The following is a 14,552-nucleotide window of genomic DNA, read 5'->3' as shown; positions in this document are numbered from 1 at the left end:
CAAAATGTTTCATTTATTTACCTTTATTGGTCATATACAACACTATGTAGAAAAATATGTAGAAATCGAATCTCAATCAAATATCACATAGGATTATTAGGACTAGAAAACAGGCTATCAAAGACAACGGTTCCATAGAACATAGAATAGATTATCGAATAGAGAAATTTCCATCATTGGGTCTATCCGCTCAGCGTTCGCAAACCAGCCAGTGTCCAATAGCGCGAGATGGCTATTCTACATTAGATTAGATAGAATTGCAAAGATATACAATACACAATATCACGAAGTAAAGTTTACGCAATGTAGTCGCTAGCGCGGAGTGTGCGCTGCGCCCGCGCCCGGCTCGAAGTGAGTCTTCGTCTTGTTGGCTTCTCTGAGCCCCTTGCGTAGGCGCGTGTCCTTAACCAGCTCCGGCGTCGCCGGCCGCCGCACCGGCTGCGTCGACGCCATGCGCAGGTGCGCGTACAACGGGATCTGATAAATTGCAGTTAATTATATGTTAAATATTGAACAAAAACCTACGTAAATACATTGAAAACTCGCCGCAGTAACTTGACATGCGGTCTGGTCGGTCGACTGTACCTAAAAATATTTTTTCAAAACCTTGGTATAGGCTTCGAGTAGCATTCACTATTGTTATACGGAATCAACATTGATCCCTACATTCCTTTCGAACAACTGGTTGATGCAAATCATCCTAACGCTACTCATCCGTAAAAAGAAAAGTCACAAATTTGAATACTTTTAGGATGGAATCATTCACTTGAATATAAATTTTAACAGCATTAACACTACTAACAGTTTGCAATGAATCGTCGAGCTTGATCTCATCTTGACGCTCCGGTCGCGGCGGCAGCTTGAAGTAGTTCCCGAGAAGGGGCTCCGGCGCCGGCGCTCCAAAGGTCTTGTTTCTCAACTCCGCCTCGGTGATATCCCGCAGCTTGTCGATCTCCACCTGCCCCGGCACGTAGCGCGACACGTACCCTGATCGCCACACCTATCGCAAAAGTGAAAACCTGTTGTAACCATGGCTGTACCCGTAGTCCCACCAATTTGATCACACGGGAAGCGAAGTTGTCATTCTAGATTTCATTCTACCCGGTACTTACAAAATTCAATAAGTAGGTATCATCCATATCGGGATCAACAAACTTAGATTGAATCACTTCGACTTCTAATAACACAATATAGTTGTCCCCACCATCACGAAGCTGGTTAATGAATGAAAAGTATATTGTTTATATACTATTCAATGTCAATAAACTTATTGCAAATGGGTTGTCTAAAAAATTTGCTACTGGAGGACGAGAAAGACGGCATACCTACACAAAATAGTGATACTGATATCTACGCGAAAATACTTATCCTGACCTTGAACGTAGTGAAGCTTGCCACTTTCTTCACGTCGGGCGGGAACCGCGTGACCTCCAAACTCCAGGGTAAGTAGCTGCCCAGCGTCTGAAGGTACTCGCCTGACAGCCGCCACACTCGCACACTGTAGTCTGAACTACCACTGCAAAACCTTTAACATCTAAGATAACCTCAAAATACGTACCTATAGGTATACCTATACCTCAGCATACAGAATAATAATCAGATACTAGAATAGTGGCGCTGCCCAATGCAATGGGTGCATAATGGGTGATTCGAAAAAAATCTAAGTTGGTAAGTACATTGTTAACTACTTAATTGAGCACCACTTGCGTCCACATAATATAGTTATTTCTGTAATCGAAGTTTGCGTCTTATTGCGAATTTGACGTGACGATATCATCAGACTATCTACATTAGTTAGCTGATAACACCCACTAGTGGTAGTCACGCCAGAAACAGAACCCTTCTGCCCTTCTTCCACTTCAATAAAACATGCCAATTTCCATATGTACGCAGACGACCTTCAATTATATATATCTTTCAAACCCGATCAAGTTGAATCAGCCGTAACTAAGCTAAACAGCGATCTTGAGCACTTGTACAAATGGTCATAATGGCCTTAAACCCAAAAAAAATCGAAATGTATGACTCTTGGTACTTTTCATCAAATACACGAAATTCAGTGTCAATCGCCACAAATTCTCATAAATGGAGAACCTGTAACTTGTGTTTCGGAATCTCGTAATCTAGGTTTACTGATGGATTCTGAACTTAGATTTCATTCACACTGTTATATAAAATCAGAGATTACCTAAGCCCTAAACTGCGTATCCACCTCACAGAATCTTTAATTTTGTCCAAGTTCAAAATGGTAATGCCAATAAAGATTTTTAATCACCATAGATCTCAAGTACATTGGTATTATTTATATATTTCTTAATAATTTATTTAATATAATATTTATTCATAATAAGTACCTTTTATTTTAACTATTTATTATATTCTGCAACTTGCGTCACTGAATTTTATTATGGATGTCTGTTTTTCGTTTTATTCTCAAGCCACCATACCTCCTATGTCTCATGGTGCCAGCTGAAAACCAGCGCTATGGTTTCTGCCACAGCAGCTCAGCATGAGCAGGCCGCATTTTCGACAATTATTATTACTATATTGTTAATTTTAAGTCGCATAGTTAGTTGTAAGTTTATGTAATATTTTGTAGAATAAAAATATTTTCTTTCAAGACAAATTCTTAGTTGCCATTACCACATAACTTGCCGTTACCTGAAAAGCAACTTTTGACTATCGATGTATGCGAGGGTGGTGACGCAGCGGAGGTGGCCGCGGTAACTGTTGAGCAGCAAAGGCTTTTGGCCGCGCGCGCAGCGCTTGGCTCGACCTTCGATCCGATCGCGCCACAGGAACGGGAAGAGCAGACGCAGACGCGGCATGTTGATATGCTCCTATGCAAAATAATATTGAACATAGTTTAACTTTATAATTATAGATTATTGAATAAGTATATATGATAGTGCAGCTACATTTATTAGAAATTATTTTTTCTTATTTTTAAATTATTTTTACAGACGCATTTTAAAAGGCCACGCGCCGAATGGACTGATTCATTATTATTTCTGTATTCGAAGAGTGGACAAAATAAATTCATTCGAAATGAGTCATCGTTTGACTGGTGCAATGCGTCGTTCTATTTTCATACCTTTTTCTGCGTGAGGTAATTCGTCATTAGCCAAGCTTTGATATATCCCATAGTAGTGCCTCCGAAGAGGATCTCGTTCGCAGTGTCTGTGGCTAGGGCTGACACATAGTCGCCGGCAGTGTGCACGCCTTGGAAGGAGCCCTGATACCCGCCCGCCGGGTGCTCGGACCAGCCCTGCACTTGACCATTCTCCAGCGTCAAAAAAAGTGAGGCTACATTATTTAAAACTCGTTAGTAGTTATTCGTTCAATAGGGACGAAACATCATAATTGTAATAAATTTTTGAGAGTTATTTTATCTACTTATATTATTATTAAATATCTTACAATTTCTTTATTATTTCCGAAATAATTAATATCGACCAATAAATATGTTTTGTGATAGTCGTATCCAGATGTATCCTACTATGTTTTGCCATTGTACCTATTTAGATATGATTATGTATTTGTGTATGGATTTTAAACTATAATATGAAACGAATATAAGTATGTGACGTGAAGACCTTCTTTCATGCCGACGGGCCTGGTCTCCAGGAAGAGCATGGAGTGCACGGCCAGCTGCCGCATCTTCTGCGCGATCATCGGCAGCGGAACCGTGGAGACGCGCCGCTGACGCGCTTTCTGCATCGCAGTCTTCGCGTCCACTGACTCGCGGGGTGCCATGCAACTATCCATTATAAAACGTCTCATTGTTTTCATTCATCCTTATCTCAACGGCAAGATGTCCGAACAAACCGATTGAAATCTGAGTAGGTACATTGAGTTCTATCTACCTTCTTGCGACTGACCTTATGATCAAATTCCCGGTTACAGGATGATTGTGACCTCAATACCTATTTGAAAATACTTGAATCTTTCCTGTGTGCCATTCCTGAGTGAGAAAGTTCTGTATTGTCGCTTTTTCAGTAACTAGTTTGGTATACAGAAAAACACCCACTTCCTATTCTTTTGTTCCATTTTGTTAAGGTTAAAAATAAATGAATATAATGTCTATATGGTTAAATAGTTTCAGTGTGTCCTACTAAATCTTACAATGTTACATGCATGATCGATTTAAAATGCCGATGCAGGCCATAAACGTTTGCAGCGCTAGCAAACGTTTATCACTCTGTCTCACCTGGGTCTGCGTATGCTGGAAGCCCGACGGTTCAAGTTGCTGCTGAGGCCGCCAACACCGACGCTGGACACGCGTGACTCCCTCTTGTTGTAGCTCATTTTGATTCGCAGCATTGGATCCGTGCACGAGAAACGCCTATATGTAGTTACGCTTAATAGTTACTTAGTACAAAGATAGTTCAAAGAAAAATCAACAGTTAGATCCTGAAATATGTAGTCAGTCAAGATGTTTTGAAAGATTTCCAGGTGATCAATAAACTTAAGTTCAAACAAAACATTTAAGCATATAATACCAATACTAGGTAATAATACCTTAGGTACGGTATGCGTAATGTATATGTATATGTATCTACATAACACAACAGACACCTCTCAACGTGTTTAATAACAATTTGTAACGAGTGAATTGGGGATTTACACCCGAAAAGTAATAAAGTTGAAAAAAACTGGCCTGAAAGGCTGCCCGGTCTCGAGTTTCCACAAAACCAGTTCCGAATTGTACGAGGAAGTAGCCAGGGTGTAGGGCGAGTGTGCCGCGGCCGCCAAGACATCATCTGTGTGGCGCACTTCCCAACTCTTGCCCGTGCTGGAAGTGCCTGTGTCTTCGAATTCTGTTACGTGGCGGTTCCAGCCCACCGCCATTATCCTGTAACGTTTGAGATGGTGTCCCCTATTTTTTTTGTCAGCAGTATGTAGTTAAAAATAAAAAACGAGAGGTTTTCCATATTTTTATTTATGTAAGTACCTACCTAAATAGATGTAACTAATGGTAGTGCCAGTCGCATCCCTGTGTACTGCATTAGAGCTAGGGACGCGCGAAGGGGGGTTGATAAAACGGCTTTAGGTTGGAAGAGGAGCTTCTGTTCAATTCTACTTTTGTAACTAACAACTTGCATGTTTGTAGCATACCTTCCTTCGACCCAGAAACAATTAGTTACTTCGCACATGTGTTCTATTTCCAGACATCTAAGGGAAACGCCGGTGTTGAAATTCCAAACCTGAACAAAACAGATGAAAGATATGATGGCAGGTGAGAAGATAAGCTTTTATTGTATCTCTAAAATTTCAGTTACAGATAGCTTTATCAAATTTACATAATACAAGTATAATATTACCTATACTTGTCTAATGTAATAAGCAAAATTTTAGTACTTAATCCAATTTAGATACAAAAGAGCATTCATTACTTCAGACTTAAACGTACCTACTAGCCTCCACTGTACTTCGCCGCAGTGGTAAGCAAGCCTAATGCCGATACATTGCTGATTTTTCCTTCCGGCAAATAAAAGCTCTTATACAAACTGCGCATTTTTTGTTCGGTAGACATAAAGGAGTGCCAAGAAGATAACCGTTAGAACTTAGAAGGTCCGTCCTATGCCAAAGCTGCAAGCCTCGCCGTACCTTAAGGGTGCCATTTCGCGCGCCTGTAAGCAGCAACTGGTAGCCGGGGTCGAAGCACGCGGCTGTAATCTCCACCGGCTGGCGTTCCCCGTGCAGCAGACGACTATGCGCCTCCCGAACCATGGCGTTGCGCTTGCCTGTACCAATTAACTTATGAAAAAAGGTAATAACATATGGAAAAAGGTAACTACTTAACTACCAAGGTAAATACTAACTCTAACAAGCGATGGGTGGGTTGTTATGGGATGTTGTGTTGGGAATAGTTATTTAACTGGAGAAAAAAGGTAATTCTCGTAATTTCTGTACAGGCAACAGAATTTGTGACAAGTTTACGTACCTAATTATTGTCTATTACCTGTCTAAATTGGCACGAAAATGTTTTATGTAGTTACCTAGATTATGATAAATTATCATCACAAACCAGTGATGGGATTCCAGTTGATGATGATGCTGTCCATTCCGCAGGTGATGATAACCTTAAAGAGCGGGTTGTAGAGGATCTTGGCGACAGCACGTGAGTGAGTGAAGCCGTCAGTATGCTCCGGATTTAGTTGTTCGTCGAGGATCAGGATTGCGATCCTGATGGCTGCCAAGATGAACTCGCGCGTGACCTTGTTGTACACTGACGAAATTGGTGTGTGCTCGCCAACTTGAGGTGGGACGTCGATGTAAGTCTGTGATATCAAAAATACATTTTCTATTTCAATCACTCATCGAGCTGTGGTCAAAATCTTACACAAAAGCCGCTATTTGTGTTATCGTTACCTGCACGCAAACTTGGCCCTGCACATCCCAGACTTTGATGACGCGATCTCGGGAAAGCGAATATATGGTCTGCCCGTGATTCTGCAGGACGAGGGATAGCACCGCAGCCCTATGGCCCGGCAACGCTACCGCAGCCCGTGCTGTCACAAAGGGGTTCCACACCCGGACTATGCAGTCCGGCCCACCAGTCACCAGTACGTGCGCCTCCTCGTCAAACGCGAAGCATTGAATGCCCTGAATGTAGTAATCAATTGGAGTCATCCAAGAAAACAATAATTTATATTAATTACAAAAATTATTGCCCCTTCGATTTACAGACTCAATTTTCGATGAGGTGAGTTGAGGAAGATAATGGTTTGTATCTTATAATATCTTAAACTCAGGGAACTGCTTTTAGGATAAAATATTTAAGTATTTTATTTATATCTTAATTCCAGACTCGCACGCAAAAGTTTACTCCGATAGTTAGTAGAAGTTTAGTGTCAAATGATGTAATCGGCACCTTTTCGACATGAAACATGTTGTGGGTCCTTGAGCCAGCAAGGTCACAGATGAGGAGCGAGTCGTAACACGTGGCACAAGAGACCACGCAATGCAGTGAGGAGTAGAATCCGACCTGGCGCACCCACTCCGTGTGAATGCGTGGGAGCTCCACCAGACGTAGCTCTGGCAGCAACCGCGGCTGTCAACAATCATAATGCTTTGTCGGGATTGTGACCGATGCAGACACTATAGAGTAGACAAAAGTTTTTCTGTGGTTAGCTTATAAAAGGACATAAAACCTCATTCTTGTCAAGACTTAGTTAAATGGCTTTATTTGTATACTCACTACATGTATTTCATCTATTGTACACGAATGGTTTGATTTCTTTGCCCCGTTTATTATGCATATGATGAGAGGCTTACCCGTCGCTGCAAGTCCACGTGTCGTAACTGGATAAGGGCGCGGCCCGCCTCGTTGCGGAAGGGCCCGCGGTCGACAGGGGAGAACAGGAGCACCCGCAGGTTGCCCCCCACGTCGCCACATACCAGGATGCAGTTCTCATTTATGTCTTGTTGGAAGTAGTAGTACATCGTGCAGATCTGCTCGAAAGTTCGATAGCCTTTAGTAAGATTAGGTATTAAACAAAGATATATGAGCATAGCATAGGTATGCCTAAAGTTTAAAAGTTATTCCAATAATTTTATTGGTAATACCGTTTATGAGTTCAGGCATTTAGATGCAATTTACCTTTAGATTATTTTTCCTACCTTATGTAAGTACTTTATAATGCGTACTCACCATATATTCCCAACTATAGATGACGATCTTGAGGGTGAAAGTTTTGGCGGTACAGTCGTAGAAACGAAGGTCGCGCTCTGTGGAGCTGGTGACGATGATGTTGACGTCAGGCATGCACACCATGTCCGTCACCCACGTGGTGCGCACCTTCAAGAGGGCTAGCGAAGTCAACAGATAATAATAAAGCTGCTCAAGCAGTCGATATACAAGTTTCAAGCGTAGAAACAACGAAAGATATGACATATAACTAACTAGTCTACCCACCAGTTTCCGCACAGGACTAATAATTGAAAGACACAATAATATTTTCCCTTCTCCGTTTCAACTAACACTAATATGTGGAAACACGGATGCTTCAGGAATGAAGTATGTGGTTGATTTCAAATAAGTGGGTTCTACATTGCTTTATCAAAAACGTAACATTTATATATAACGCTTACGGCTTGAGGAGAAGGCTGTTCTTAGCAGTGTCATGTCCAGCGACCACCAGTTGATCATCCCGTCGCGGCTAGCCGTCATGTACGCGCCTTGCATCGGATCCAAGCTGCGATCCTGGGCAAAACTCCGTCGTTTCATGTGCAGTTTATTTCAAGTGAAAGACTCGAAGGTAGCTTTTTTATGAATAAAAATGTAGATTTATACCAAAAAATATCTAATTATACTTATACAAATGGCTACCATTACCATACGTCTCGTGGGTTATTTACCTTATGAACGTCTGGACAGAAGCAAATCCTGGATATGGGGTGCCTGTGTTGTGAGCGCATGACTGTGGGCAACCCAAGGATGGGCATTTGCAGTGACTCCCGCTGGTTCTCCGCATCATTGCCAAAGTAGCCCAGCAGAAGATGAGACACGAATTCGTCCCAGTCTACCTCGCCGTCTCGATTAGTGTTTATCTTTAGCCCAAAATATGTTTGTAAAATAAATCTTAATAATATAACCAACTAGCTGGCCCCTGGGGCTTCTCTCCCGTAGGAAAAGTACCCTATGCCCTACCCTATTATTCCAGGTTATTTTCTACTCGTGTACCGAATTTCATAGCAATCGGTCCAGTAGATTTTGCGTGAAAGAATAACAAACATACACACATCCTCACAAAATTTCGCGAAGAGGTAACAAACAAACAAACTTACTTACTTTCGCATTTATAATATTAGTTGGGATGTCTGACTCGGAAATTTATTTCTGTGAATGATAGCCCCCCATTAGAGAGGGAGATAATAAATGTTGTGTCCTCGTTATCGTTTAAGTCTGGAAATGTGTTCTCTTTCTCTCATCCTTTTATCGAAGTCGCTTACATCATCGCTACACCAGTGTGTTGGGAAATTGATTTCTTCACTGTTATGTGTGAAGAAGTGGATTTTGGTCGTGGTTTACGGTATTCTTATGTGCTGTACCTTCAAGAATAGTATTTTATATTCATCGTCATCATACTCCACATTCAGTACAGTACGAAGCATATCCCTAAACTCATTTGATAGTAGCTTTCCCCTGTAAGCGGCCTGGAATACTTCTTTGATGTTGAGCATGTCTGCCTGGGTACAGCGGTCGTGAAGAGGGACATTCTTCCAGCGGCGACCAGCTGGAGTGCTTATCTCCGACTTCGAAGATATGCTCAGCATAGAATGCGCATCGCTGTCTGCTAAATTCGTCATTGCTACTAATGTTGTCTATTAAAAATTATATACAAATTATAAGGTCGTTAAAAATAAATTATGAGCACGGTGATGTTTTTTGCAAATCTATAAAATTAAGTATTATATCAATGTGACATTACACAGTGGCAGTCTGTCAACATAATTCGTATTTTACGTGATTTTATAGTTCATCAAATAGTCATTAGTGTTTTAAGTTCAGATGAAAGAGACGTGGTTAAGGTATACGAAAGGGTGCGCATTTTTTGGGACTCAAGGTCAAATAGTGTGCATATATTTACACACCCTTTCCGACACTCTGACGAATTTTCTTTATTTTATTTATTTGAAGAAGCAGAGTAAAAGTGCAAATAAACAACAAAATTAGTCACTATCATACTTTACACACAAATTTAGCAAAATGTGTGAATAAAATTCTATTTTACGAAGTGCTCATTTTGCGAAAAGCCACAGATATATAAACATTAAGCACATTTTGCGTCATCCCTTCACCTACTTTTGTAGAAAAATGATCTGAATCATTCAGATATTATAAAAAAATAAAATGTCACGTCACCATGGCAGGCGTCAAAGTCAAAAAATTAATAAAAATAACCTTGCAATTTGTGATTGAAATTCTTATATTTTATTATTTTTATTGCACTCAAACTCATAAAATCGAATAATTAAGCTACAATGTTTCTAACGCTAAAATTATTGTCTAATAGGCATCCCTCTTTTATAGCCCGGACTGTATTTGTCAAGAATAATAACGTAGATGATGCTTGCAGACTTGTGAACAGGATACTAGGCAAAGAAGGCATCTTAGAGCAATTTAGGCTTACCAGATATTACGAAAAACCTTTCCAGGTAGTACCTACTTTCATTAATCCAAATTATTATGCTGCTATGGAAGTGTATCGAATATCATTGAAATCCGTCTGAAACATTAGTAGGGCATGAGTAGGACTATCAAACCAATGCCGTATGATTTACGTAGACGAAAATTTAATGTTGTATGTACCTACCCAGATTTATAATCTAGCATTACTACCTATGAACTTGACAAATTCCATAGTTTTATCATACATAAAATGTATTTTTTTATATATTTTATGATAATAAAATAATAGATGTGTTTTCTAATGAGACTGTGAACAATTTCAGACACGGCGCCGTATTAACCATGAGAGATGCAAAGCTATTTACAATGAGGACATGGAGCGGAAAATAAAATTTGTGTTGAGGAAGAACCGTCATGAGCCTTTCCCAGGCTGTCATTAATTAGTGTTATTATTATAGTTAGATCAATAAATATTCAATAGTGTCCTTCTTTTTTTTAATGGTAAACATCCATTTTATTTGTAATTCTTTGTTTTACTTTTTCTTTTTGGGCTAAGTAAAGATATGTATTTAGCCAAAACAGAAAAAAAGAAAGAAATTCAAATAAAATTGATCCCTTTTTTTCCAACAAGCAACAGCTCACCCCTAAACTAGATGCAAGTCTATTAGGGGCAGCTGGTCATCTGGATGTAAAGGAGCTAGCAAAGTAAAAAGGGTACAGAGAAGTGGAGACAAAAAAAGCAGACCTTGGGCTCTGATGCTTAACAGAGGAAAGAAACCTCATACCAAGCTAGATCATACACTCAGATGAGAGGTAAAACTAAAAAGGATACAGCATATGAAAAGAAGTAGAAGAAGGCTGAAGATGAGATGAATGGAGTTAATTTGGCATCATAATGTAACAGATTGGTTAACAAGTGGAGGCTGATGCTGATGAAAGCACAATAAAGGCTTGTTAAAATAATCATTTTAATAAGATTTATTACAAAAAAGTATATTTTGTAAATATTTACATGAATAGATAGTATTGTCTTAGCTTACAAAATAAGGTGTGTTATAAATCAGTAGTAGAAAGTTTTACTATAATCTTATAACAAGCAGACTAGAAATAATTTTGGCATGATCATTGCAATAGAAAATATACTTTGATAAAAAAGATTGGTAATTACTTTGCTAGCATTTACTGCAGCTAAAAGTGGCCTTCTAGTTTCACAACTCTTGGCTCTGTCTACCCCGTAAGAGATAAAGCCGTTATACGTTATATTGGGTTGTGTTTCCGCCGAACTTTTTGGGAATAAACTGGTAAAATACTGATTGTAAACACATATACGTTTGTTATAATAATTTGTAGACCAAGAGTTGTAGAGAGTGGCATCGAGCGGGGTGCGGTCCCGCGACGGCGGCGTCACGTGTGGCTGTAGCAGACGTCGCGGCGCCGCACGTAGTACTGCTGTCGGTGGCAGCGCCGGCACGTCTTGATGCCGCAGCGGTAGCTCAGCCCGCCTTGAGGCTTGCCCTTGCAGTACTTCAGCCCACACGGGTACCAGTTCACGCATAGCTGCGAACATATACTGCCTATTACTGATATCGAAAAGGTCTTATTTACCGAGTAAATTATGTATTTTCGTGCTGGTCTGGGAGCGGAACAAAAATGTATTCAGTTTAGAAAAAAATTATATTAGAAACCTCAATATCATTTTTGAAGACCTATCTATAGATAAACCACACGTGTGGGTTTAATAAAAAAATATTTTCAGTTCTAAGTATGGGGACCCCCAAAATTTACAGTTTTTTTTTTCTATATTCGTATAAAATCATAATGACAGAATACATCTACTTACCAAATTTCAACAGTATAGTTCTTATAGTTTCCGAAAAAAGACATACGGACGGAAGTTCCGTTTTTGCCATTTGGCTACGGAACTCTAAAAACATGGTATGGCAGCATGTCGAAATGGCCTTTAAGATTTTATCATAGATACCTACCTCCAAGTGACAAATGCACTCCTTGGAGCTATCAGTCTCAGTGAGACACGGCGGGACGGCCGGCTTGCCGTCGGAGGAGTCGCTCGTCAGCGCGTGCTCGGGGAACGGCGTCACTGCTGAACCCGGGGACGACGGGTCCAAACCTGAAATTGGAAAATTATTAATCCTGCAATACTATAAAAAGGTCCAAGCCAGTGAAGCAATAAGACATATGTGGCGTACCGTGACACGATGTACGTCATCCCGGCTTAGGAAGTTATAAAATGAGCCGTCGTGTATGAACTCAGTTGATTGAGATTTATCGAGGTGTGCGGTAGAACATTAGTAAGTCTATGACGTACCGTTACTTGCGGAGGTGCATGAAACCACGGCATGTATGAAATCATTATGTAATCATAACATTGTGTTGGAATATATTTATATTCCAAATTCCAAGAAAGGAGTAGGTGTAGATACCGGGGCGTGGCGGCCAGCGCGCGAGGTCGGCGGCGCGCAGATAGACGCGGTCGCGCGCGGCCGCGCAGTGGCGCGCCGCCGCCGCCGACAGCAGCCGCACGGCGCGCCCGCCCCACGCCGTGGCCGTGCTCTGGCGCCAGCCCTTGTCCTCCTCCGCCACGCGCACCGTCCCTGGGTTTTTCTGATAACATTTAGCATTATTATTATTTGTGTGATTGCACGCAGTTCTCGAAGTATGTGCAACATCCATTGGGGCTGCACAGAAATGTTACAAAGACAAAGATTATTTATTTGCAAAAACATGAGTTTACATTTTTTCACAATGTGGTGTTAAAAGAAAAAGTTAATCCTACATGTTTCACCGTCCACAGGTATGCAAATTTAAATGGAGAGCATGCTATCATCCCACAAAACAAAATCGAATAAATAAATAAGTAAATTTTTATCTGAGTCTATCATTAAAAAAATCAAATTATAATAACATTTATCAATCAGTAAGGACCTGAGGTGCTTTTTAAATAAATTTAAATTCTGATCTTTAACTTGTGGAATTTTGGCATAAATTTTAGGTGCCATACACACAATACTTTTACTAAGTAATGCCATTTTAGAAGGGTGTAAACATAGTCTATAATTATCCCAATGATTTCTTAACACAATACCACAAAGGTGTGGGAATAAATGAGCATTTACATTTGTTGGCCATATTAAAAATAATACTCACATTATATACAATTTTTCTAAATATCAATGAGTCGATTTGTAGACCTCACTTGCTTCTCTTGCTAACTCAATTAATATAATTCTTGATTTGTTTACATAATTGATATATTAACTAATAGGTAAATGCCTATAAAACATTCAACATAAACACATACAATAAAGAAATGTTGCACAAATAAAATACCTGTCTCAACTTGGCCATAGCATCTGGAGCAATGAAGTCAGCCTGTGCGGCGTGGGAGAGGAAACATAGGGTCTGGTAACCAAACTGACCTAACTCCTCTTCACCAGGTATTACCACTTTCATTGCTTCTACTTCCTGTAATTACAATGTTTAGAAATTAAATAAGAGCTGAGTGACCATACTATATTGTAGAACTATTATTGTATTTGTTGATGTTTTGTTCCTGGTGGTGTTCATGAGCAATGAACAATATGCATTGAAGCCAAATAAAGATCCAAACCAATTAATTTTGAGTTGAAACTAAATACTATTATTTGCAACATTAAAACTTACATTGGTAAAGTCTACAAGCTGAGATACATAAACTCCATCGAGTCTCAAGAACTCCAGGGTGACTGTATCCTCCGACACGTTCGCTGTTATGTTCTCCTGCATAACGTCGCCTCCCTGTGACATAAAACTTTATAAAAGACTAAATAGTTAAAAAAGTAACGAAGATTATTAATGATTCTCTGTTACCATGATTTTTTGTTTATTTTGTACGGTTATTTTACGACAAATTCATCATACCTGGTTCTTAACGTTGATCAAAAGTTGGGGACTTGTTGGCTTCACAAAAAAATAAAATAAAAAGAAACAAATATGGTAAAAATCCATATTCAAAAACTACACCAAAAGACATTAAAAAATATTTAACCGCATTATTTTACAAATAGAACATTCATTGAAAAATAAAAGATTAAATTTTCGACATTACTCTTGTCTTTACACACATCACAAAACAAACTACAATAAAACTGTCACATTCATTCCAAATTTTGTTTTTTCTTAGCGGCAAAGACCTCGTGCATGGATGCCAACTTTGGGTCATTTAAAAGATCCTACTATTTATGTAGCCACAGTCATTTTGATAGGTACCTATCCATACCATACTATATCTACAAAATGATAAAAAAAAATACGAGATGTGCCTAGATCTAAACTAACTAAGTTATTCAACGAAGGAACTAATATTGCGTAAACAAAGCACAGTTTGCTTGCAAGCTTGCATTATTTGAGTAACGTT

At 39.7% G+C, this 14,552-nt stretch overlaps 3 protein-coding genes across 4 annotated transcripts; 1 reads left to right on the top strand and 2 right to left on the bottom strand.

Annotated features, from left to right (window-relative positions):
• Positions 1 to 7: 7 nt before the first annotated feature.
• LOC128676818 (WD repeat-containing protein on Y chromosome-like) lies at positions 8 to 9,464 on the bottom strand. 2 transcript variants are annotated; one of them, XM_053757191.2, is made up of 18 exons: positions 9,058 to 9,464; positions 8,365 to 8,556; positions 8,098 to 8,209; positions 7,658 to 7,815; positions 7,282 to 7,458; positions 6,878 to 7,057; positions 6,376 to 6,609; positions 6,032 to 6,284; positions 5,611 to 5,747; positions 5,119 to 5,207; positions 4,661 to 4,855; positions 4,211 to 4,345; positions 3,597 to 3,760; positions 3,095 to 3,306; positions 2,662 to 2,840; positions 1,375 to 1,516; positions 803 to 1,000; positions 8 to 477 (listed from the first exon to the last, which is right to left on the bottom strand). In XM_053757191.2, exons 1-18 carry the CDS (start codon positions 9,313 to 9,315, stop codon positions 313 to 315), a joined length of 3,180 nt encoding a protein of 1,059 aa, XP_053613166.1. In that variant the 5' UTR covers positions 9,316 to 9,464; the 3' UTR covers positions 8 to 312. The 2 variants fall into 2 exon arrangements, with proteins under 2 accessions (XP_053613166.1, XP_053613167.1); XM_053757192.2 differs by lacking the exons at positions 8,365 to 8,556; positions 9,058 to 9,464 and having other exon boundaries at positions 7,658 to 7,804; positions 8,098 to 8,207.
• A 408-nt stretch (positions 9,465 to 9,872) lies between these two features.
• On the top strand, positions 9,873 to 10,623 carry mRpS21 (mitochondrial ribosomal protein S21). The gene is made up of 2 exons (XM_053757203.2): positions 9,873 to 10,164; positions 10,462 to 10,623. The coding sequence occupies exons 1-2, from the start codon at positions 9,991 to 9,993 to the stop codon at positions 10,576 to 10,578; spliced, it is 291 nt and encodes a 96-aa protein (XP_053613178.1). The 5' UTR covers positions 9,873 to 9,990; the 3' UTR covers positions 10,579 to 10,623.
• Positions 10,624 to 11,080: 457 nt separating this feature from the next.
• oaf (out at first) lies at positions 11,081 to 14,384 on the bottom strand. Its single transcript, XM_053757200.2, has 6 exons — positions 14,057 to 14,384; positions 13,820 to 13,933; positions 13,487 to 13,621; positions 12,580 to 12,760; positions 12,124 to 12,266; positions 11,081 to 11,695 (listed from the first exon to the last, which is right to left on the bottom strand). Exons 1-6 carry the CDS (start codon positions 14,141 to 14,143, stop codon positions 11,543 to 11,545), a joined length of 813 nt encoding a protein of 270 aa, XP_053613175.1. The 5' UTR covers positions 14,144 to 14,384; the 3' UTR covers positions 11,081 to 11,542.
• Positions 14,385 to 14,552: the final 168 nt, after the last annotated feature.

This window comes from Plodia interpunctella, chromosome 16 (assembly GCF_027563975.2).
Source record: "Plodia interpunctella isolate USDA-ARS_2022_Savannah chromosome 16, ilPloInte3.2, whole genome shotgun sequence".
Taxonomy (NCBI): Eukaryota; Metazoa; Arthropoda; class Insecta; order Lepidoptera; family Pyralidae; genus Plodia; species Plodia interpunctella.
This window is presented reverse-complemented; position numbering and strand designations above follow the sequence as displayed.

What these genes read in the sequence shown, in the direction of transcription:
- LOC128676818 (XM_053757191.2), bottom strand. Translation starts at nt 9,315, where the DNA reads ATGACGAATTTAGCAGACAGCGATGCGCATTCTATGCTGAGCATATCT. An exon ending in TCTATAGTTGGGAATATATG is followed by an intron (nt 7,459 to 7,657) that starts GTGAGTACGCAT and finishes ACTTTCGAGCAG; the next exon opens with ATCTGCACGATGTACTACTA. An exon ending in TCCAGCATACGCAGACCCAG is followed by an intron (nt 3,761 to 4,210) that starts GTGAGACAGAGT and finishes TATAATGGATAG; the next exon opens with TTGCATGGCACCCCGCGAGT.
- mRpS21 (XM_053757203.2), top strand. Translation starts at nt 9,991, where the DNA reads ATGTTTCTAACGCTAAAATTATTGTCTAATAGGCATCCCTCTTTTATA. An exon ending in ATTACGAAAAACCTTTCCAG is followed by an intron (nt 10,165 to 10,461) that starts GTAGTACCTACT and finishes GAACAATTTCAG; the next exon opens with ACACGGCGCCGTATTAACCA.
- oaf (XM_053757200.2), bottom strand. Translation starts at nt 14,143, where the DNA reads ATGGATTTTTACCATATTTGTTTCTTTTTATTTTATTTTTTTGTGAAG. An exon ending in AGCTTGTAGACTTTACCAAT is followed by an intron (nt 13,622 to 13,819) that starts GTAAGTTTTAAT and finishes TTGTAATTACAG; the next exon opens with GAAGTAGAAGCAATGAAAGT. An exon ending in GCGCTGGCCGCCACGCCCCG is followed by an intron (nt 12,267 to 12,579) that starts GTATCTACACCT and finishes TTCCAATTTCAG; the next exon opens with GTTTGGACCCGTCGTCCCCG.